This window comes from Kogia breviceps, chromosome 19 (assembly GCF_026419965.1).
Source record: "Kogia breviceps isolate mKogBre1 chromosome 19, mKogBre1 haplotype 1, whole genome shotgun sequence".
In the NCBI taxonomy this organism is placed as follows: Eukaryota; Metazoa; Chordata; class Mammalia; order Artiodactyla; family Physeteridae; genus Kogia; species Kogia breviceps.
The window spans coordinates 13,857,138-13,881,799 of NC_081328.1; the positions used below are offsets into that span (position 1 = coordinate 13,857,138).

The following is a 24,662-nucleotide window of genomic DNA, read 5'->3' on the forward strand; positions in this document are numbered from 1 at the left end:
ATGCCCCTGGAGCCAGACTACACTCTGAAGGAAATTGGATGTTTGCCTGGTGTTGGTGAGTGGTGGAATGTCTGCATTTTTTTCCCTTTTGGTTGAGGAGGAAGCTCCAGACCCCTGTTTCTGTTTAAAACTCTGCCTTCGAGCCTGACACTGGAAGACATTATCCAATTTCTTCTTAGGAAGCCATTTTATTCTGCATCATTCCTGCTGCATCACATGGCTACTTCCCCACTGCTTGATACAGAATATGCCAGTTATGCCTGTAACAGGCAGAGATCTGCTCCATTGGTCCAAGGAAATATCTTCTCTAACTCCTATCAGTCTAACTTCAGAATCACTGTGGATAAGAAGGGACCTCTAGTGGTCAATCTCAAAGGTCACATCACTGAGACCTTCTCCTACCTATCATCTGAAAGGTGTTCTGACCTGTCAACTCTGGGTTGCCAGTCTAAGAAGTGGAGGAAGGAAAATATAGGATAGTTAAGAGGAATTTTGCATTGTGATATAGGTAGGTTGTGGAGGGTAAGATGGCTTCCACTGCATGGCATGTAGAAGATGTAGTGGATGTTTTTCTGTATACATTCACTCAAAATCTATTCATCTCCTAGCATGATTGGACCCAGGGCTGTGCCAGGGAATGAAGGGATATAGGGGAAGCAGAAATGTGATTTCAGCCCAAAGTAATAGATGTCCTGCATTTTGAAAGCAGAATGTAGTACTGTAAAAGAGTATGTTTTATTATTTTATTTTATTTTTTTAAAATGTTTTGGCTTCGTTGGGTCTTTGTCGCTGCACGCGGGCTTCGTCTAGTTGTGCCGAGTGGGAGCTGCTCTTCATTGCACTGCAAGGACTTCTTATTGCGGTGGCTTCTCTTGCTGCGGAGCACGGGCTCTAGGCGCGTGGACTTCAGAAGTCGTAGCACGCAGGCTCAGCAGTTGTGGCTCGTGGGCTTAGTTGCTCTGCGGCATGTGGGCTTCCCCGACCAGGGATCAAACCCATAGCCCCTGCAATGGCAGGTGGATTCTTAACCACTGTGCCAGCAGGGAAGTCCCTGAAAAGGTATATTTTAATATTTTATTAAAATCTTGACTCTTGAGAAGCTAATTGAAAAAGCAGAGACGACTTCCCCAGAAAAATACCCACACGCACTCACACACGCACACATGTTTTTGCCCAAAATTCAGGGATTTTACTGACACTCTAAAATTCATCCCCAGTGGTTCAAGAAGCCAAGTTAAGAAACTCTGAAGTAAGGCATTTGGAAAAGGATACAGTGTGGCAGCGAGGAATCCTGAATGGATTCTAACCCTGTGTCACTTTGAACAAGTCGCTTTACCTCTCTGAACTTCACTTCCTCACCTATTAAAAAACAGGAGGATTAGACAGAAGTAGAGTTGCCAGATAAAAGACAGAACACCTAGTTAAATCTGAATTTCACATAAATAAAGGGGTTTTTTAGTATAAGTATATTCCAAATATTGGCTTTGTCATAAATTAACAGATAGTAGGTGCACAGGACATAGTTACACTAAAAAATTATTTGTTACTTATCTGAAATTCACATTTAATGGGTGTCTTGTATTTTTATTTGCTAAATCTGGCAACCCTAGACAGGTGGCCTTTCAGGTCTTGATTTAAGGTCTAGGATTTTGGGGGATGAAGGAATCCTAATGGAGGATGGAAAGTTAGAGGATCATTAACTACTGTTTACAAGCTGGAAATTCCGAAGTTCTCTGACCAATTTTAAGCAGTTTAGTTGATACTGTGTCGAATTCTAGATAGAAAGGCACCACACTGGGTCCCTCCCTGCATTGCTCAAAGAACCACTCTGTCATTGCAAGGCTGTGACTACCAGATTTCTAATTTTTCTTTTACATTAAAACCCTCAGTTGTATTTCCAGTGACCTAGCCAGATGACCCTGATGCCCTGTGACCCCCCCCCCACCCACCCATTTGCTGAGCTGCTGCCTCTGTCACATCAAGCTTGCTGACAGCAGATGTGAAGGCTGCAGCTCCAAGGCCTTTGGGGATGGTACCTGTCAGCAGTCAGCTGTGCTGCCCATCGGGTCTTTCCTCCTGGTTGTCTGTTTCCCTCCCTGTTCTTCATTCCCGCACAGCAGGAAGTACTGTGAGGTCTGTGCACCAGCAGAGTCATTTTCGCATGGGGCAGCCCTGTGTACACATTCTCTTCCGGGGCAGAGCACCCAATTTATCTCCGAGTAGGCATCCTCCCCATCTTTCCCCCCCTCCCTCCCTTCCTTTTTTCCTTCCTTCCTTCCTTCCCTCCTTCCTTCCTTCCACTACTGTTTCCTGAGTACCCACCATGCACTAGGCACTGTGCTAGGCACTTACCCTGAGCTGAGTGGCTTCTACCTTCATCACTCTCATCAATACTTAGTCCCATGGTCCATGGCTCTCAAAATGAGACCGCTGAACCACCATGTCAGTCACCTGGGAGTTTTGTTAAAGATGAGATTCCTGATGAAGGAAAGGTGCCCAGAGATTCCACAGGTGCTTCTTGGGCTCACTTAAATCAGATGGCCATGGCTGCCAGTTCTTGGACCCCCTCCTCTGCCCAGAAGTACATGGGCCTGATGTGGAGCAGACTGTTTCTACTCCCAGGAATTTCCACATTAGAGGCTGCCTGTCTTCTCTCCCTCTGGGCCTGAGCCACTTGTGGAGGACGTGGAGTATTGGACTCTGTTAATACTCCAACCAGCCAAACTACTTCGGCTTAATGGTTAACTACTGGGCTTAACTACTTATGGCAAAGTGGTTTCCTCTCTGTCGGTCCTGGGAAAGGGGAATGTTCCAGGGACAACTTATATGGTGTTGGACAAATCACGTCACTTCTTTGACTCTCCAGAAGGGGTGCCATGATAACGTTTTTTAATCTGAAAATGCACCCTAACTGGCTCCTATCATTGTTACCCCTCTAGAATGTGAGGCGCTTGAAGACCAGCAGCTTCGTTTTGCTCATCTTTGTGTCTCCCTGGGTACCAACCTAATGTCGTGGAGTTAAGGGAGCACCATTCGTTTTATAGACATTATCCATTGTATAGTTATTAAAACAGTTCTCCACAGATGGCAGGAGGGTGATTTGAAAAGCCAAGTCTTACTAATTCATGACAAAGATACCATCTTGGTTTGGAGGCTACTGGCAACCCCATTGCTTAGAGTACTCAACACATAGCAGACACTCAATAAGTACTAAATACTTTTCCTCAACATTTTATTTATGAAAATGTCAAACATACAGAAGAGTTGAAAGACTAGTACAATGACTATCTCTAGACCACTACCTAGACTCTAGATTCAGTAAATGTTAACATTTTGCTGTATTTGCTTTGTGAGTGTGTTTATTTATTTCTGCTGAAGCATTTGAAAGTTAGTTGCAATCATTGTGACACATAAATATTTCAGCAGGCATCTCTTAAGAACGAGGACATCCTCCTATATAACAACAATACCATTATCACACCTAAGAGTAATTAACCATTATTTCCTAACCACCTAATACCCACTTGTAGAAGTTGATGTTGGTGCCCTACTCACATCCCCTTGGCCTGCCTAGAGGTCACCCGCAAACGATTCCCGTATAGCCAATGACTTCCTGAGGGTCTGCCTGCACATTCACAGCCAGACCAACAGAGTGCACTCTGCCTTCACAGGGCGGGCTACAAGTGCTGGGGAGTCAACACCCCAAGAGTGCCCCTTAGCAAATGATGGAGGAAAGTTGGTAGATAGATACTCAAGCTTCCTTCCCCCGCATCAGTTGATTCTGAGGTGTGTTCCACAGAGATTGTCAAAGGGTCCACAGCAACAGTCGCCCATAGTAATCTACCTGTTCATTAACACATCCTTTATTAGTTTTCCTTCCTTCCCTATCTCACTTCCTTACAGTGCTTCCTGAGATCACCTTTAAATAAACTACTTGCATGCAAAGTTTTATCTTCAGGTCTGCTTTGGAGGGACCCAGAACCAAGACATCAATCCTCTGCTAAGTTCATTTTCAAATGAGAGCAAGGGCTTCCCTGGTGGCAAGTGGTTAAGAATCCACCTGCCAATGCAGGGGACATGGGTTCAAGCCCTGGTCTGGGAAGATACCACATGCCGTGGAGAAACTAAGCCCGTGAGCCACAACTACTGAGCCCGTGTGCCACAACTACTGAAGCCCGTGGGCCTAGAGCCCATGCTGCACAACCAGAGAAGCCACCGCAATGAGAAGCCCGTGCACTGCAACGAATAGTAGCCCCCGCTCGCTGCAACTAGAGAAAGCCCGCACGCAGAAACAAAGACCCAACACAGCCAAAAATAAATAAATAAAATAAATAAATAAATGTAAAAATCTTTAAAATGATAGCAAAACACAGTGCCCTTAGATCCATACAGAAGCAAACTCAAAACCTGCTTAGATGGTGCTTGCAACCCAGTCAACAGGAAATGCTCTTAGTTATGATTCTTACTGGAACAATGCTATAGTGAGGCTGTGTTTATTTATTATACCCTGCCCAGCCTATATTAATAATAATAATAGCTACTGCTTAATAAGAGCTTACTGTGTGGCTGCTTCACATGCTTTATTTCATTTAATCCTCGAGTGACCTTGTAGGGAGGGCACTATTATTATTCCCATTATATTGATGAAGAACCTGAGGACCCTAGAAGTAAAATAACTTTATGAAGTCATACAGCTAGCAAGCAGCAGATCTCTGGTGTTCTTAACCAATGTATGAAAATGTACAGATGACCATAAATATTTTTTTATTCTATTCTTTTTTTTTTTTTTTTTTTTTTTTTTTCTATACGCGGGCCTCTCACTGTTTGTGGCCTCTCCCGTTGCGGAGCACAGGCTCCGGACGCGCAAGCTCAGCGACCATGGCTCATGGGCCCAGCCTCTCTGCAGCAAGTGGGATCTTCCCGGACTGGGGCACAAACCCATGTCTCCTGCATCGGCAGGCAGACTCTCAACCACTGCGCCACCAGGGAAGCCCTATTCTATTCTTGTACGAATGGGAACAATAGTATTTGCCAGATAAAAATTCATGTTGCAACAACACCATAAACATGTATTTAAAAAAATGTCTTTTATCGAAGTGTAATTGACTTACAATGTTGTGTTAATTTCTGCTGTACAGCAAAGTGATTCAGTTATACATATATATACATTCTTTTTCATATTCTTTTCCATTATGGTTTATCACAGGATATTGTACATAGTTCCCTGTGTTACACAGTAGGACCGTGTTGTTTATCCATTCTATATATAATTACATCTACTAACCCCAAACTCCCAGTCCATCCCTCTGCCTCTCTCCTCCCGCTTGGCAACCACAGTCTCTCCTCTATGTCTGTGAGTTTGTTTCTGTTTCGTAGATAAGTTCATTTGTATCATATTTTAGATTCCATATATAAGTGATATCATAAACATATGTATTTTTAACCCATTAAAAATGTTATCTTCATTATTCAACATAGTTTTGGAAGTCCTAGCCATGGCAATCAGAGAAGAAAAAGAAATATAAGGAATACAAATTCGAAAAGAAGAAGTAATACTGGCACTGTTTGCAGATGACATGATACTATACATAGAGAATCCTAAAGATGCCACCAGAAAACTACTACAGCTAATCAATGAATTTGGTAAAGTTGCAGGATACAAAATTAATGCACAGAAATCTCTTGCATTCCTATACACTAATGATGAAAAATCTGAAAAAGAAATTAAGGGAACACTCCCATTTACCATTGCAATAAAAAGAATAAAATACCTAGGATTAACCTACTTAGAGAGACAAAAGACCTGTATGCAGAAAACTATAAGACACTGATGAAAGAAATTAAAGATGATACCAAGGGATGGAGAGATACACCATGTTCTTGCATCGGAAGAATCAATATTGTGAAAATGACTATACTACCCAAAGCAATCTACAGATTCAATGCAATCCCTATCAAATTACCAATGGCATTTTTTACAGAACTAGAACAAAAAATCTTAAAATTTGTATGGAGATACAAAAGACCCCAAATAGACAAAGCAGTCGTGAGGGAAAAAAACGAAGCTGGAGGAATCAGACTCCTTGACTTCAGACTATACTACAAAGCTACAGTAATCTAGACAATATGGTACTGGCACAAAAACAGAAACATAGAGCAATGGAACAAGATAGAAAGCCCAGAGGTAAACCCACGCACCTATGGTCAACTAATCTATGACAAAGGAGGCAAAGATATACAATGGAGAAAAGACAGTCTCTTCAATAAGTGGTGCTGGGAAAACTGGACAGCTACACGTAAAAGAATGAAATTAGGACACTCCCTAACACCATAAACTCAAAGTGGATTAGAGATCTAAATGTAAGACCAGACACTATAAAACTCTTAGAGGAAAACATAGCAAGAACATTCTTTGACATAAATCATAGCAAGATCTTTTCTGATCCACCTCCTAGAGTAATGGAAATAAAAACAAAAATAAACAAATGGGACCTACTGAAACTTAAAAGCTTTTGCACAACAAAAGAAATCATAAACAAGATGAAAAGACAACCCTCAGAATGGGAGAAAATATTTGCAAATGAATCAACGGACAAAGGATTAATCTCCAAAATATATAAACAGCTCATGCAGCTCAATATTAAAAAACCTAACAACCCAATCCAAAAATGGGCAGAAGACCTAAATACACATTTCTCCAAAGAAGACATACAGATGGCCAAGAAGCACATGAAAAGCTGCTCAACATCACTAATTATTAGAGAAATGCAAATCAAAACTACCATGAGGTATCACCTCACACCAGTTAGAATGGGCATCATCAGAAAATCTACAAACAACAAATGCTGGAGAGGGTGTGGAGAAAAGGGAACCCTCTTGCACTGTTGGTGGGAATGTAAACTGATACAGCCACTATGGAGAACAGTATGGAGATTCCTTAAAAAACTAAAAATAGAATTACCATATGACCCAGCAATCCCATTACTGGGCATATACTCAGAGAAAACCACAATTCAAAAAGACACATGCACCCCAATGTTCATTACAGCACTATTTACAATAACCAGGTCATGGAAGCAACCTAAATGCCCATCGACAGATGAATGGATAAAGAAGATGTTGTACATAAACACAATGGAATATTACTCAGCCATAAAAAGGAGCGAAATTGGGTCATTTGTTAAGACGTGGATGGATCTGGAAACTGTCATACAGAGTGAAGTAAATCTGAAAGAGAAAAACAAATATCATATATTAACACATATATGTGGAGCCTAGAAAAATGGTACAGATGAACCGGTTTGCAGGGCAGAAATTGAGACACAGATGTAGAAAACAAACATATGGACACCAAGGGGTGAAAGCCGTGGGGGGGGGATGGTGGTGTGCTGAATTGGGAGATTGGGATTGGCATGTATACACTGATGTGTATAAAATGGGTGACTAATAAGAACCTGCTGTATAAAAAATAAATAAAAAGTAAAAAAATGAAAATGTTATCTTCAAATTGCTAATTCTTGTAAGTGTAAAGCAAGGACTCCCAGTCAGTTGAGAACCTCAAAGGGATAAAACACTCCCCTGCCATGCCTGTCTTAGCACAGCTTATATACTACACTTGGGTTGCCAGTGGTAAGTAATATTTTTCCAGCATTATTTAAGTTGTGTGGAATCTTCCAGTGTTTCAGCTGCTATGAAAATCAGACTCCCCTCAGACTTGCCCTATCACAATTCTCAGGCTGTCAGATTATCAAGTACAGCCATCTAACTTAAGCATGACAACTCTCAGTGAGATGTGCTACAATTTTTGCACAAGGTCAGGCTTTCCTGCAACAATTACATCCTTGTTAGTAATACCTGGCCCCACCCAGTAACTTAAGTACACAGAAAAACTTGGATCTTAAGAAGATGCCTTTCCCAGTTACTGTCTTCTCTAAGAATCCACAAAGAGACACAGACTTTGAACCCAATTTATCTTAATTACTTGACCCTACTGTCATAAAGTGTTCAAATTCAAGTATTATAAAGATTGTAACAGGGAAAGGATTCAGGGTTCCCAGACAGAGGAACGATTGGCCAAGGAAGTCAGCTTGCAGAGCTCAGTGGGTAAGTGGTAAGACTTTGTCTTGTATAGAAAGTAGAGAGTCATGAAAATTAAAAACAAGTCAAGTGAGAGAAATTCATCTTGAAAAGTTGTTGTCTTAATGGGGTGGAAGAGAAAGGGAGACACAGCCACCATCCTCCTTAATAGGGTAGGGTGAGGTCTGCTAAGAAGCCCACACTCTCACTGTTTACTAAGCGCCTATAGTGGATAGTGCTTGAGAAAACTCTATTAATGACCAGATTCTGAAATCATCACTGTTAACAGTGCTGTATTGGAAATATTACTGACAAAATTTTTAAATTATGAAAGAATCAATATTATTTCTAATAGCATCTTAATGAAAGATTGATGAAGACTTGCCAGCCAGAAAGAGTGAGCCTGGCAGGAAAGAAACTTGCTCCTGGCAGGACAGGCCTGGGATGGGGAGGAGCAGAGCCAGCCCCCCAAAGTCATAGGTATGTTCCAGCTCTTGAAGATTTATATTTGTGTGAAGAGGACAAAACTCGGGCTTCCCTGGTGGCACAGTGGCTGAGAGCCCGTCTGCCGACGCAGGGGACACGGGTTCGTGCCCCGGTCCGGGAAGATCCCACCTGCCGCGGAGCGGCTGGGCCCGTGAGCCATGGCCGCTGAGCCTGCGCGTCCGGAGCCTGTGCTCTGCAACGGGAGAGGCCACAACGGTGAGAGGTCCGCGTACCACAAAAAAAAAAAAAAAAAAAAAAAAAGGACAAAACTCCAAGTTGCTGAGGTCTTTGGAGTGGACAGGGACAGGAAGGGATTAACAGCAACTTCTTTAAGGAAGATAGTGTTCACCCAGGCAGCAGCATGGTGAAGAACATTGCTTTAGGAGTTCTGGGTTAGAATCGTCACCCTGACATTTACAGATCATGTAATTTGACATTTGGTCAAATTATATAATCTCTCAAAGCCTTTAGAAATGACCTCAAGAAGCTTGTTAGGGGCCTAACCGAGATTGAAATAATGTATGTAAAGTGTTTAGCACACTGCCTCTTGCTTAGAAAACATTCCGTACGTGTTTCTACTGTATTTATAGTGATACTCCTGAAAGGAGGTAATAAATACATGTTTCTCCCAGATGGAAGCAGGGAATATCTTTGAGAGAGATGGCAGCAGGAAAAGCGCAGAAGAAGGGAGAAAAGAGGCTTTTGTTATTTATTCTTTTTAGCCCATACTGGGTCAAGGAAGAAGAGTATTATGAGGGAGTGGAGGGAAGGGGGAAAGCAGAGATTAATGTGGTTTAAAGCTTGAGGCTGGGACTTCACTGGTGGTCCAGTGGTAAAGAATCTGCCTTACAATGCAGGGAACACGGGTTCAGTCCTTGGTCAGGGAACTAAAATCCCACATGCCGCGGGGCAACTAAGCCTGCGCGCCACAACTAGCGAGAAGCCCACGCACCACAACAAAGATCCCGTGCGCTGCAACTAAGACCCGACACAGCCAAAAATAAAATAAATAAAAAATTAATAAATCTTAAAAAAAAAAAAAAAAAAGAGAGACTAGAGGCCATGTTCGAAGTGAGTCTTTTCTAAGGTACAAACCATCTGAATCCATGTGATTTGGAACAGTTTCAAAAACGCTCTATTATCAGAGAGCAGCTTTATGAGAAATGACCTAAGAGAGGCTTTCAAGACAAGAATTACTTTGTTCAGCAGAGGCTATCTGAGCAGAAAGGAAATTTCACTTTTCTTACTGTTAAAATGACATTCTATCAATGTCTCTAGGGAAGACTGGTTTCACCTTCCCCGGGGCTGCTCTGTAGCTGCCCTCTATTTTATGGCCTATTTCCTTGTGGTTTTGCGTTCTGCTGTCTTTTAAAAAACCCCTAATACTAGAAGTACTTTGAACTTAGTAGTCAGAACAAGATTGTTTAATTAAAAACTAGATATAGTACCATTATAACTGGGATGACTCATCTGGGACTTTATTTTAAATATATAGTAGACAAGAGGAAGGTTCATAAGCTCAGTGTAGGCCAAAGTGCAGAACCAAATGCACTCTTTTCCCCCCAGCAGATCAGACTTAAATTCATTAAACATGGCATGGAGGACCAGCAGCCTAATGCAAATGTACAGATTTCTTCTCTTAGTGATTTTATTTCTGCCACATGAGATGACAAGTAAGTTAATACTTTGGGGCCTCTTTTTAAATAAAGAAACTTTCAGATTATAAAATGATTGGGGGCTTTGGGAAAATACAAAATCCAAACTGAAATGATTACACAGTTGGTATGGCTCAGAGTAGAGAAGTCAGATAAAACAGTGAAAAATTAAGTGGAAAAATATTTTTGTGGTTCTAATATTATAAGACAGGGTGAAGTATTTTATTCTCTCCAGAGCCACAGCCAGAATTTTCCTACATTTTAATGCGTTTCATTACTAATCATATCTAAGATAAACCTCTGCTCTTTAACTGAGCATACAACATACACGAAAATCTTTTCTACGTTTGCTCCCCACCCCAACCTGGAAATACCTTTTTCCTTCTTGATTCAAAAAGTAATAAGCAGTCATTGTAATATAAGTTAGGAAATATATAAAAGAATAAAGAAAAGTAAAACTCCCCCCAAATCCCGTCATCTAGAGATAACCACTCAACGTTTGGATGTATATTCTTCCAGGTTTTAAAAAAAAATGCTAGGCAGCAATCACCAGTAGTTCATGGTGATTTTTAAAGGAAAAGTTAATGCATTTACAGAATATATTAACAAATGATATATAGGGGGCAAGTGTGTGGCAGCTGAAGTCATTTTTTTAGCATTGTTACTTGCTTCTAAATGAGGAAAGTACAAACTGAAATTTAGGTATGTTACAACGGATTTCTAAAAATCAGAGGTAAAAATTAACTGCTATATATCCTGATCATCCACCCCACAACGACAACTTTACCACACAAACCACAGATGTTTAAACATCTTATTTTACTACACTGTCAGTATAATAGTGAAACATCAGCTATACAGAACCAAATTTGTCTACAATCCCATCATCTAATCAAAAATGTTTTCAAATTAGCTTTTGCCCATATGCATATTCAATTTTGATCTATTTATAGGAATTGTTAGAGGTGTACTTTACATCCTGCCTATTCACCTAATATTATGTCTTAAATATTTTTCCATTTTGCTCTTTCTTTCTCCTTTGTATTTCCCCACTCCCATCCCCTTACTATGCTATTTCCAAGCACTTGAAATAAACAATTTAGATCTGGTAACTATTTCTACACCGTTTTCTCTATTTTTATCAATCCTAGTCAATATATAGATAGGATTTTCCCAAGACTTGTCCATACATATATATGTATATGTGTGTGTGTGTGTGTGTGTGTGTGTGTGTGTGTGTGTGTGTGTGTGTGTGTGTGTGTGTGTGTGTATAAACGGGGTAATTCCATACATATTGTTTTCTAACCCAGTGGTTCTCAAACTTCTCTACATACTAGAATCACCTGGGAGCATTTTTAAAACCCCAGTGCCCAGGTTACACTAATATTAATTAGTCAGAACGTCTGGGGGTGGGAGCCAGGCATCAGCAGGTTTCTGAAGATCCCCAGATGATTCCAATGTGCAGCAAAATTTGGTAACCATCATTTTTTAACCTTTTCCTTTTTAAAATTAATAATCCTTTTTGATCTTTTCCTTGTAAAATCACATAGCTCAATATGACTATTTTTAATCATTGCAGAGCATTTCATTGTACCGATGTAATATATTTAACCAATTCTCTAATTATGGTCATTTAGATTGTTTACTCTATCTTAATAGTTTCTTCCCGCACTCCCAGGTTCTATTTTAACTGTGAATGGTAAAACTGAAAACTATATTCTGGACACTGAGCCTGGCCTTGAAGAATCTCTGAACTGTGCTGTTCAAAACCATACCAGAGAAGAAGAACTTCTCTGGTACCGCGAAGATGGGAGAGTGGATTTGAAATCTGGAAACAAAATCAACTCAAGCTCTGTCTGTGTCACCTCCATCAGTGAAAATGACAACGGCATCACCTTTACCTGCAAGCTGAGGAGGAACCAGTCGACGTCCGTCTCAGTGGTGCTGAATGTCACTTGTGAGTGAGGGGAAAGAAACTGCTAGTTAGTCTGTGTTGTCTGTACTACACTAAGTGGTAGATGAAATCTGGGTCTAAAGAGTATGCGTATTTTAACATTTGCTTGATACTGCCCAGTTGCTCTACTTATGATCCCACAACAACGTATGAGGGCCCTGTTTCCCACACCCTCATGAGCCTGAGTATCCTCAAGCTCTAAGAATCTACCGGCCTGACTTGAAATTTTATTTTCATTTTCTAAATCAGTAATGAGGGTGTTCACCTTTTCGTAAATGCATTAGCTTCTCATGGTTCTTGTCTGCAAAATGCTTGCTCATGTCCTTTACCCATTTTTCTATTGGGTTATTTGCCTTTTTCTTATTGATTTGTATAAGCACTTTATACATTAAGGAAATTAGCCTTTTGTCATTTTGAATGATAAGTATTTCGTCTATTTATTTTTGACATTTTAAAATAGTTCTTTTTTTTGCCATGTTGAAATTTTATTTATTTAATAGGCTTATTTTTTTATTTTATTATTTTTTATTTTTTGCGGTACGCGGGCCTCTCACTGTTGTGGCCCCTCCCGTTTCGGAGCACAGGCTCCGGACTCCGGACGCGCAGGCCCAGCGGCCATGGCTCACGGATCCAGCCGCTCCGCGGCATGTGGGATCCTCCCGGACCGGGGCACGAACCCATGTCCCCTGCATTGGCAGGCGGGCTCTCAACCACTGCGCCACCAGGGAAGCCCCATGTTGAAATTTTAAATGTTTGTGTATTTAAAATTACCAATCTTCTCTTTCTTACCAAGTTTTTCTAGCTTTTGTGTTCTGCTTAGAAAGGTATTCATTGGGAATCTTTTAACATCACCCTCAAAGGTGAAGCTCTTTGATATTTGGGTTCCAGGTACTGGTAACCCATTGGTGGAACTATCTGAGGTTAGTCGTCCTTCGAAGGAGTCTACGGAGGTGATCATGTAGGTGGTTTGGGTGGAAAACTGGTTCTACGTGAGGGGGGTGTGGCTAGTGTGGTGAGGGGTGATGTGAGTAAGGGTGATACTATGGTGTGATCTGCTAGAAAGAGCTCAAATTGATGCCATTGTTCCTGAGATAAAAGGGTGGGAGAAATGCCAAGGAATCCAGTGCTGGAATCTGCTGGCATTCTGCAGCTTGAGCTTCCAGAGTGAATCATTTACATGTTTCTGGGCAAAGGAGCTTTGCTTTTTATTTCCTATGAGTTGATAAAATATGACTTTTGCATATATATATGTATTTATTTATTTATTTATTTATTTATTTATTTTGGTGCTAGGCGGGCCTCTCACTGTTGTGGCCTCTCCCATTGAGGAGCACAGGCTCCGGACACGCAGGCTCAGTGGCCATGGCTCACGGGCCCAGCCGCTCGACCCTCCCAGACCGGGGCACAAACCCGTGTCCCCTGCATCGGCAGGCGGACTGCCAACCACTGCGCCACCAGGGAAGCCCCAAAATATGACTTTTAACAAGCTATCTCTTGGCAACTTTGTTAGAATCCAAGACTATCAGCATACCTTGGAGCTTTTGTAATCCTTATAAGATGACAGACAAGGAAACTGAGGCCCAGAATGAAGGCCCTAATTATCACATCTGGAGCTGAGAACAGAACACGAATTACCAGGCTCCTAATCTAGTGCTCTTCCCATCATCTCTTTTTTTTTTTTTTTTCTTTTTTGCAGTACGCGGGCCTCTCACTGTTGTGGCCTCTCCCGTTGCAGGGCACAGGCTCTGGACACGCAGGCCCAGCGGCCATGGTTCAGGGCCCAGCTGCTCCGCCGCATGTGGGATCTTCGCGGACCGGGGCACGAACCCGCGTCCCCCGCATCGGCAGGCGGACTCTCAACCACTGCGCCACCAGGGAAGCCCCCCATCATACCTTCTTAAGAGAGACACAGTGGAAATGCCGATAATATGATTCAGTGGCTTAAGAAAATGATTTTCAGTTTCCCAGCCTGATTTCACATTTAATATTATCATCGCTGCACATATATAGAAAAAAACCCAATTGGTCAGTGATTCATAATGACAATAACTGACACAAACTCATCAATCAATAAATCAAGATAAGGTCATAAAGTGACAAGAATATCATGTACAATCTTGAGTAAGTATTATGGATTATGGTTATAAATGGCAGACCAAGAACTCAATGGAAACTTGATAATACACTATTTGAGGAGGGTATGCAGAAACTTCTTTTATACGTTGTTGCTGAAAGTATAAATTGAGACCACCTCTTTTTCAATATCTATCCAAATTTGAAGTGCACCTACCCTATGACTCAGCGTTTCTGCTTTGGGATGTTAACCTTAGAGAAATACGTGCACATATGCATAAAGAGATATATACAAGGATTTTTTTTTTGACTTTTCCTTTTAGATTTTATTTAAATATGTGCTGGACATCTGGTCACATTTTTCTCCTTGCTTTTGCTTTTAGTCTTTAGATTATAGCCACTACACAGGGTTCTGTCCTGAGCCCATTCTTTTTTTTACAAGGATGTTTATTGAGGCGCTGTTTAGCATTTTAAAATGAAAATAACCTGATGCCCATCAAAATAAAATAATTAAAGAGTCAGATATTATACTATAGCACTCTGAAAGCAATGAGCTGGAATTCTATGGTTCAACATGAATATATCTCAAAGCGTGCAACTGTTGAGAGAGTGAAATCTTTTATGTAAACACTTCTCACCCTCCTAGAACAATACAGGATATTTCCTATGGGTATATCATATGTATTTTTAAAATACTATTTAAAAAAAAAAGATCTGCAAGTATTTACATCAAACTCATAGCACTGGGTGTCTCTGGGGAATCAGGAAGTGACCAGGACGGAGTCAAGGAGGACCTTAACTTTATCTGAAATGTACTAATACTTTTAAGAGGGATGGGCTTCCCTGGTGGCGCAGTGGTTGAGAGTCCGCCTGCCGATGCAGGGGACACGGGTTCGTGCCCCGGTCCGGAAGATCCCACATGCCGCGGAGCGGCTGGGCCCATGAGCCATGGCCGCTGAGCCTGCGCGTCTGGAGCCTGTGCTCCGCAACGGGAGAGGCCACAGCAGTGAGAGGCCCGCATACAGAAAAAAAAAAAAAAAAAAAAAAAAAAAGGGAATGCTCATGTAGAGCTGATATGCTTAAAAATTAATTTTAAATAGTTAAATAAAAAGGAACAACTATCTGAATACCATATAATATTCTTGTTGGACATGGATACAGAATTCAAACACATTCCAAAGAGCAATAAAATGTCATTCTTCTGAGAGAGCTATTAATAGCACAGCCTACTCAGGGTCTAATTATTCAGTGTGCAGATTATACAAGCTCCTTTTTTCCCTCCTTCTCTGCGTCTCTTTCCTACTGCCCACTTTTCATGCATTTTATTACTCTTCTGTACCTTGGCCAAAAGAATGCAAGGAGCATGGAGAAAAGGGGAGAGTCAGCTCAGCCATTTCTCCCCCTAGATGTTGCAAAGCCCTGGTGGTAGTAAGGGTTGGAATTATTTGGTGAAGATAAATGTGTTTGACAATCTGTGGGTCTACAGATGTCCTTGTCATGAAGGGGATAAGAAGTTGCTCACACAGAAGGTTGAGAGGGACTCAAGGTTATTCTCATCTTCCATGGATGCCAGAGTTGCCAAGATTGGAGTGCCTTCTGATAGAAGGACATTATTTCTAGAAGATCATTGAGGAAATGCAAGTATGCATTGGTAAATCTCTGGCCAGGGCAAGTATGGTTATTGTCCCATGTGTTACAAATTGTCTACTTAATACAGATTCATTATTATATACATTTGTTTCATGGTCTGTCTTCCCCACCACATTAAAAGTGCTATTAAGTTTGAAAGTGGGTGTATGTTATTTACCATTGTACCCCTGGTTCCTAGCCCAGTGCTTGCCATACAGTAGGTACGCAATAAATTTTTGTCAAATGAATGAATGACTACATGAGATAGACTGAAGGGACATCTTGAACACTGGCAATAAACTACTGCTTATCTGCTAATTAAATGCTTGTGTCTTGCAGTTCCTCCTCTCCTAAGTGGAAACGACTTCCAAACAACTGAGGAAGGCAGTGATGTGAAGTTGGTTTGCAATGTGAAATCCAACCCCCAGGCTCAAATGATGTGGTACAAAAACAGTGGCTTCTTGAATTTAGAGAAAAACCATCACCAAATCCAACAGACAAGTGAGTATCTTCAACTGTCAATCATCAAAGTCAAGAAATCTGACAACGGAACCTACAGCTGTATTGCAAATTCACTTATGGAAACGAAGACCAAGGACTTTCACCTTATTGTCAAAGGTAACTCTCGTTTATTTACTGAAATATAGTTGCTTTACCATATTATGTTAGTTTCAGGTGTACAGCATAGTGATTTAATATTTTTATAGATTATACTCCCTTTCACATTATTACAAAACAATGGCTATATTTCCCTGTGTTGTACAATATTTCCTTGTTGCTTATACACAGAGTTTGTCTCATAATCCTATAGCCCTATCTTGCCCCTCCCTCCTTCCCTCTCCTCACTGGTATCCACTAGTTTGTTTTCTATATCTGTGGGTCTGTTTCTGTTTTGTTTCATACATTCATTTATTTTTTTTCCCACATATAAGTGATAACATACAGTATTTGTCTTTCTCTGTCAAGTCGAAAGAGAGCATAATACTTTTGAGGTCCATCCACAAAGGTAACTCTCTTTTTAAGTAATATCTAGCATAGTACAAAACTCAGAGAGATGCTCAGTAAATATTTTTTGTGACAACAAATGATGATGACAATTATGATTAGCAGCTAGGATTTTCTTTGGAGAATTATCTCGATCCAAGGAATTCTAGTTGTTTCTTTTAGGGGAATTATTCCCATTCCATATAAGATACTGCTTTTTGAGCAAAGGTCCTTTTCTAGAATCAAGTAGTAGAAGACCGTTCGTGTTGGCTTTTATGGAGGAGTATTTCCATGAATTTTCCTGGGCAACAGGGTTTGTAGGAACTGGACTTTTTTTTTTTTTTAATTTTGCTGCGTTGGGTCTTCATTGCTGTGCGCAGGCTTCCTCTAGTTGTGGCGAGCGGGGGCTACTCTTCGTTGCAGTGCGTGGGCTTATTGCGGTGGCTTATCTTGTTGCGGAGCGTGGGCTTCTCATTGCAGTGACTTCTCTTGTCGCGGAGCACGGGCCCTAGGCGCGCAGGCGTCAGTAGTTGTGGCATGCGGACTCAGTAGTTGTGGCTTGCAGGCTCTAGAGCACAGGCTTGGTAGTCGTGGCGCACGGGCTTAGTTGCTCCGCGGCATGTGGGATCTTCCCGGACTAGGGTTGGAACCCATGTTCCCTGCATGGGCAGGCGGATTCTTAACCACTGCGCCACCAGGGAAATCCGGAACTGGACTTTTGAGTTAACAGCTTAGTGACAAACGGAAGAGAAAACATAAGCACATAGAGGAAAAATATACTGACTAGATAAGAAAAGAGATCAATACAATCACTCCTAACTCTGAAATTGTAACCTATAGGCTAATCAGAAAAGGGAGTTGGGGAGAATGGGGGAAACAGCTTCTTTCTCTTGGCTTCATGCTTCTTCGACCCAGGTTTATGATCTCTGCAATAACAAGGAACAAAAGAAGCTCCAAGTGTCGTTCCCTCCGCTTATTTCTCACTCATAGAGAAAGAGGAAGGCGAGATACCTGAAGTGGCAGATGCAGATATGCTCACGCACACATTTCCTGGTCTGGGGCCAGGGTTCTAGAAGCAGCCAAACAAGCTGAGGCTCCTGTATCTTGTTAGAGCATCATGCACTTTGTCATTTACCTCTCTGTGCCACCCATTGCCTTTCTTTCTTTCTTTTTTTTTTTTTTTTTTTTGTGCGTTACGCGGGGCCTCTCACTGCTGCGGCCTCTCCCTCCGCGGAGCACAGGCTCCGGACGCGCAGGCCCAGCGGCCACGGCTCACGGGCCCAGCTCCTCCGCGGCATGTGGGATCTTCCCGGACCGGGGCACGAACCCGCGTTCCCTGCATCGGCAGGCGGACTCCCAACCACTGCGCCATCAGGGAAGCCCCCATTGCCTTTCTTACCAGTCCTCAGGAAGCCAACTGAACTCCAGCCAGAAACGTTGGACATGTGACCATAGGGCTTCCTATGACTGTACTGGTGGGTAGGAAGGGCTGCCAGTTGAACGCCCATCGCCGTGATTACTGGTGCGTTCAGTAATATCCCCTGCAGAACGGTGACAGTATGCCCAGGGGCTACTTGCTTTAAAAACCAACCCCACAAACTCTTGGTCAAGAAGGAATCATAATTGCTCTATGTCACATTAAATATATAGCTTGTATGGCGAGCAGGATGCCAGCTTGGCAAATTAGCTTTCAGGTGGGCAGAATCCTGTTTTGCGTTGAGCTCTTCCAAACCACCTGGTTTTTCTGATTTCTTCCTGCGTTATGACTTGCCTGGCTATTGGCTGCCTTAGGAGCATAAGCACCCCGATGCTGGCTCTCAAGCTAAATGCTAGGTTTGCCATGAGCTCCCCCAGTTTCACGGCTCAGTGGGGTAGTTTCTAAATGGGGCCGTGCAAAGTGAGAAATGACGTCACTGGATCTTTTCTCGAGCACAAGATTTTAGCCATGTGTTGAGATTATTTTACCATAATGAATATGGGCTGGGATGGGTTGGGGGGAAATACCAGATCTGGTTATAAATAAGAGAGTAAAGGGAAGGGATGCAGTTACACTTTCCAAACTCACTTTCAACGGAAACTTGGAATCCAAAGTGAGCCAGTGGGTCAGGCAGTTTATTTCAGTTTGTTTATGGAGTGAAAGCTGTCATGTGTGGCTTCATTTTATTCAGCATGGTACACATATTCTGATCTATGACTGAGTTCTGATTTTTTCCCCCCAACTGTACCACCTTTGCCTCTCCTTCATTTTGACATCTTTCCTTAGCACTGTAAGTTCATGGGGTCCCCAGTAAGAGGCCCTTTGGTGTGTCCCAGGGCTGGCTATTACAGAGTCAGGGTTTACAAGAAGTCCCAGGGACTTCCCTGGTGGTCCAGTGGCTAAGACCTCTGCGCTGCCAATGCAGGGGGCCTGAGCTCAATCCCTGGTCGGGGAACTAGATCCCACATGCTGCAACTAAAGATCCTGCATGCCACAACTAAGACCCAGTGCAGCCAAATAAATAAATATTTAAAAAAAAAAAAAGAAATCCCATTGAGCAGAGCTTCCCCAGAGGGTTGGTGTCACCCACACCCTCATGAGAATAATTTTTAGCAACAGCCACAAGAGAGCAAAAGTAAAGGATGCTTAATCTATTCCCTAAAATTATCCTGAGCTGGACACATAATGGAGAAGACAACAGTTAAAAGGTAAATAGTGTGTCATACAATTATGGAGGGATAAACCCCATTTCATAATCTTGAGACGTATAGGGCTTGGCCTTTGAAATTAGATTAATCAAAAGTCTTCTCTTCCCCTTCTCTCTTCCTTTCACACTTCATATACTATCTCATAACACTGTGTCCTTTACAGTACTATCTCAATCTGCAGTAGTTTTTTTTTTTTAATGTCAGTCTCTCCCACTAGAATATGAGCTCCTTAGAGACAGGAGCCTTCCATGCCTGTTCTAATTTTTCAGGGCTAAGAACAGCACCTAAGACACAATAGCCATTTAGCAAAAATCTATTGATTTCATTCACTCTACAAACTCAATTATACAATAAATAGTACACTATTTCCTATAAATTCCAAAATTTTTATCTTAGCCATGATTGGAGCCCCTTTCCCTCCTAGGGTGGCATCAGAATCCAGGAGCTTAGACAGAGTCATTTAAATACCTTTGCTGACCTTAGCACTCTTACTTTTGTAAGTTCCACCCCATATCAAATACATTAAAATGAAGTATTAAGTATGCTTTTTTGCTGTAAAAATTTGAAAGGGTATTTAAAACTTGCATACATTTTGAATTTTTCTATAAATAGGTTATTAATTTGGTTCTTAAGTTTTAAATGTTATTATTATTATTTAGCAGTTGGGTGATAGTCGACACAAGGTTACATTTTATAGATGCTTAAACATTTATGAATTTTGATTAACTTTGCCACTTTATTTTCATATTTTGGAGCCAATACTTTTTTTTCCGGTCTCAAATATTTTCATAGGCTCTTGGAAAGCTTACAAGCACAGGGACTGCACCTGTAGTACAAAATGGCCCTGAGCTTACCTGGTGTTCACAGAACAAGGGAATGGGCTTTCACTTCTAGGTGGCTGGTGTCTTCCTAGCCCAAGTTAGAAGTGGACTCTGTTCTTCCATATCATTTAGAGAAAGATGAAAATCTTTGCCAAGATTGGGAAGGCTGATGCTTAGAGTTCTACTTTCCTAGGGGCGCTATGCAGCCACCCTGTATGATGTCTTGTCACCTACTTGGGACGCTATCACAGCACAGCTACAAGGGTCCCACTGTTCCTCTCTCCTTAGTCCAGCAGCTTCGTCACCTTTTCCCTTCTTCCTCTTAAAACCTTCCTTCCTCTCTTTCTCCCTCAAGGATACCTCCCAACATCTTTCGGACTTTTCAAATGGCAGGAAAAAGCATTGATTTCAGCCTCCTTCTGCTTTCTGCATGGCAAAAATTATGGATCAAGCACAAAATGATCTGATTTGGGGAGATATTCATATTACAATAAATTATCCTTCCAAAAAGGAATGGATTCAAAGCCTGTCTCTGCCAGTTAATAGTTCTGTGACTTTGGACAAGTAAACTCAAAGCCCCTGGTTCCTCGCCTATAAAAAAAAATGATAATAATATTCTTCGGGATTGTTTGGATAATTTAATTAAGAGGAAGGATGTTAAGTGCAAGGCACCGTGGCTGGGACATACTAGAAGTATATAAATTAGAAGCATATAAATGTTAACTTTCTCATTTCCTGTGTTTGCACTTCCAACAGATAAAGCTTCATCTGTACCAATAGAACCCATTATTGCTGCCTGTATTGTGGTCTTTCTGACCTTGTTATTTGGACTGATTGCCAGAAGGAAAAGAATAATGAAGGTATCTAAGTATTCTAAGCTAAAAAGTCATCTAAATAAAGGCAGAGAATTGGCTATATAAGTGACTATAGAATTAGGAACCGTACTTAAACAATCTGGTCTCTCTACCATGAGATCTAAAATGGAAGTTGCTCAAGGGAATAAAAATTGTAGATCTATTATGAGTACAGCTTTACGAAGAATAGAGTAGAAGAGTAGAAGTGCATATGGACAAGACCTGAATGAAAATAGCTGTGGTGTTAGAAGTAGGTGCTGATTTTTCTTCCTTTTAAATTTCTCTTTATTGTTGCTATGGTTCCTTTGGTGCAATAAACAAATAAATAAATATAGAGGCACATCTGCTCTGGATTCAGAGATCTGTGTGAAAAAGATGGCACTTACTGCTCACCTCTTGAGTACAGCCACATGCCCTGGCTGTTGTGGGCTGGAGTTTGAATTGTTGAAAGGTTAACCTTGTTGGTTAGCATGATGCAGAGGACCTGCATGCATAGGTTAATGCTATGCATTTGACTCCACCAGTTAATCCAGTGCCAAAGGCAGGCAAATGTGGCAGAAAGCCTCTAAGGAAAGGCCAGTGTGGAATTACATTTTCTTAGGTTAAATAAAAATGATTGATTAATGTGGTCAAAGAAATAAGACCTCGACCAGTGCAGAGGTGGCTGTATTCCCAGCCACCTCTGTATTGGTATGTATTTTTCTACATAGATGATTAACAGACATTTGGGTTTCCTGTCCCTTGAGCCACCTTGATGCATTCAAAATGTTTATTCATGGGCCTTAGCAAAACAGGCAAGTTCACTGCCCTTGTCATGTTTGCTTTTAGCTCTGCATAAAGGATAAAGATCTTCAAAGCAGAACAGCTCTGTAAGTACTCTGCACTGGGGTCAACGATTTTCCATAAGCAGATGGGTAGCAGTCAGTGGTGTGCATCAGAAAGCCCATCCTGGGCAAACTCCTCCTGAGATGGAAGGTGCTAGAAGGTGAAGTGGTTCAGAGGAGAATGGAGGGTGGAGGAGAGTCTGCCTCCACTTTAGAGGAAGACAGGTGAGGCTAGGTTGGAAGGTTGCTTAGAACTGACAACACCTTTGGTTTTGAGCCTACTCTTTCTTTAAGCAATTTCAGGCTAATTCTTGTGCAACTGCCTTTTATTGCCACACAATGTAAATGTCTGAGAGAGCTTACCCTGCATTACCCTGCAGCTTACACTGCTGCATTCTCCTTCACAACCAGGTCAGAAGCCACATTCCTCATCCTAAATACCGCCTTCTCTTTGGAGCTTCCTTTAGACTGTTGGCTCCAGCATACCTGAAGTGGGCAGTGGCTAAAAAGAACGGAGGCATTCTTTCCAAGAGTATGAATTTTGTTTTGATTTTTTTTTCTTAGTGTTATGATCACCGTTATAATTAATTTCTTGATTCATTTCAGATGAAAAAGCCAAGATGACATCTAATACAGCAAGAGTTTTGCATCAGGACCTCCTTGATTTATGTAGTCCTGTCTGTATTTATTGCTATTATTAAGTTCATCCCTGTCAAATTGTCAGAGGTTATGAAGAAGTGTTTCATTAAGCACTTAGCAGTAGCTGTTATGACTAATTTAATATACTTGCAAGAACGCTTTCAGGAAGAAAGCTGTAAAGATTGAAAGATAAGATTTTTTAAGTCTTCTCCTTGAAGGATATGTTAATTAATTGAAATTTGCTGCAAAGATTGGTAACCTTTTACATTTAGAGTGTATTCTTCTAGGTAGGAGATTAACAGACATTTGGGTTTCACAAATCAGTACACTACCAAAAAAAACTGGGGGATGGGGGCAACATAGAGGGATCAATTTCTAAAGTTGCCAAGGAAACACATAAGTAATATCAATTATATCCACCTTCACTGTCATTTCAAAAAAGAAATGTTCTAGGACTAAAAAAGGAAGGATATAATCTCAGAATATAAGGTACTCCTTTAAATGGAAAAAATTCAGTATTATAAAAAACAACATATGTCCTTATTTTTCTCATCTTATCGTGGTTGACAGTCACAAACTTTGTGAGTTTTGTGTGGTGATGAAGATGAAAACGGCAGGGGACAGGGGATAGCATGTTTGTTTCCTAGTATCCTTTGTTCTTTTTGCATAGCCGTTTGCATAGATCCAGCGATATTATGAATCAGCCTGTACTCTTCTCATATACCTTAATTTAAAATTGCAGCTCTCTTATTATTTATTGCTGACTTTCCCCACTTCCATTCTTTCTTCATTTTTTTTCCCTGTAAGAGTCTCTGCTTCAGTTTCCCACACACCTGGGGTGGGTTATAGGGAGAGGTAGCCTTGGCCAGAAGCACCCTTAATTGTCTCTGCTGTGCTCTCACTCTTAGAAAAAAAATTTTTTTGTCTAATAGAATGTTGCAGGAGCTAAATGTGCCACAGTGAAAGAGAAAGAGAGAGAGCTGCTGTCAGACAGGTGGTTAAAATCAAATCCCTTTATTGCCTTAGAAGCAAAGAGAAAAAATGAGCAGAATGTATTAAATCTTAACAGTCTTTTGTTTCTAAGAAGAACAGACACATCCTCCTCTTAGGCTCCCTTTTGCTTCCTTGGAAACGTCAGCATGAGATGGAGAGAGAGACCATTAAAGACTGTGGTTCACAGATTTCTCTGTCTTCTTGGAGGCCCTAGTAGGTTTTGTGGGGAAGCCTTCAGATCATGTCCCTCATTCAGGATTTCTCAAATTAGAATTTGGAAGCCCTGTGAAAATGCTGTAAGGATAAGGTAGGAGGATTGTGAAAATCTGAAAGGTTAGACAATTAAGTAGAGCCCTGGAAACGAGAAATTAACAAACGGTGGGTTGGGATAGTTTAAAGTGGCAGAGGAAACAGAAAAACTTAACATATTTAATTGGACTTGGAATCAGGAGATCTGAGTTCCAGTCTTGGCTGTGTTACCTTGGGCAAGCGCTTTTCCCTCTCTTGGGCCTTTGGAAAATAAGGAGTTTGGATTAAGAGGAGGATTAAGATTCATTTTCATTTTAGCTTGAAAATTCTGTGACCCTAAAAAGATTCCCACATAGTTTAGTTAGATGTCTAAAGGAGTTGGCAAGAAAGATTGAAAATGTAATACCTTTGCCCTGCCTAGCAGAGTTACGAATCAGCTTTGTTCTAGGATATATAAATATCCTTGAGCATTACAGGTCATCAGGAAAGAGTTTCTTCACCCTTGTTAAACACAATGACCTTGTACATTAGCACAGAGAAGGAACCTTAACTAGTTTTAACAGAGCACAGAAATATTATAAAGTCATTGCCTCTCATTTTGCCTTACAGTTTTGAAACAGAGTCTGTACTAAAACTCTGTCTATTATGTAAAATTAGAAGTTAGCCTAGAGCCTGTCTTAGAAAGATGTAAAATTCCAGGACTCAAAAGAAACCCCATGTAAATCAACTATACTTCAATT

General features: G+C 41.2%; 1 protein-coding gene across 1 annotated transcript; it reads left to right on the top strand.

The window, feature by feature from the left end:
• TMIGD1 (transmembrane and immunoglobulin domain containing 1) lies at positions 1-24,662 on the top strand. Its single transcript, XM_067021499.1, has 6 exons — positions 1-55; positions 11,896-12,174; positions 16,213-16,491; positions 21,120-21,223; positions 22,046-22,086; positions 22,648-24,662. Exons 1-6 carry the CDS (start codon positions 1-3, stop codon positions 22,649-22,651), a joined length of 762 nt encoding a protein of 253 aa, XP_066877600.1. The 3' UTR covers positions 22,652-24,662.

Bases quoted from the DNA above. Each gene is read 5' to 3' on its own strand.
- TMIGD1 (XM_067021499.1), top strand. From the start codon at position 1: ATGCCCCTGGAGCCAGACTACACTCTGAAGGAAATTGGATGTTTGCCT. The intron at 56-11,895 runs GTGAGTGGTGGA...CCGCACTCCCAG, and splicing joins TGGATGTTTGCCTGGTGTTG to GTTCTATTTTAACTGTGAAT. The intron at 21,224-22,045 runs GTATCTAAGTAT...GTTTGCTTTTAG, and splicing joins GAAGGAAAAGAATAATGAAG to CTCTGCATAAAGGATAAAGA.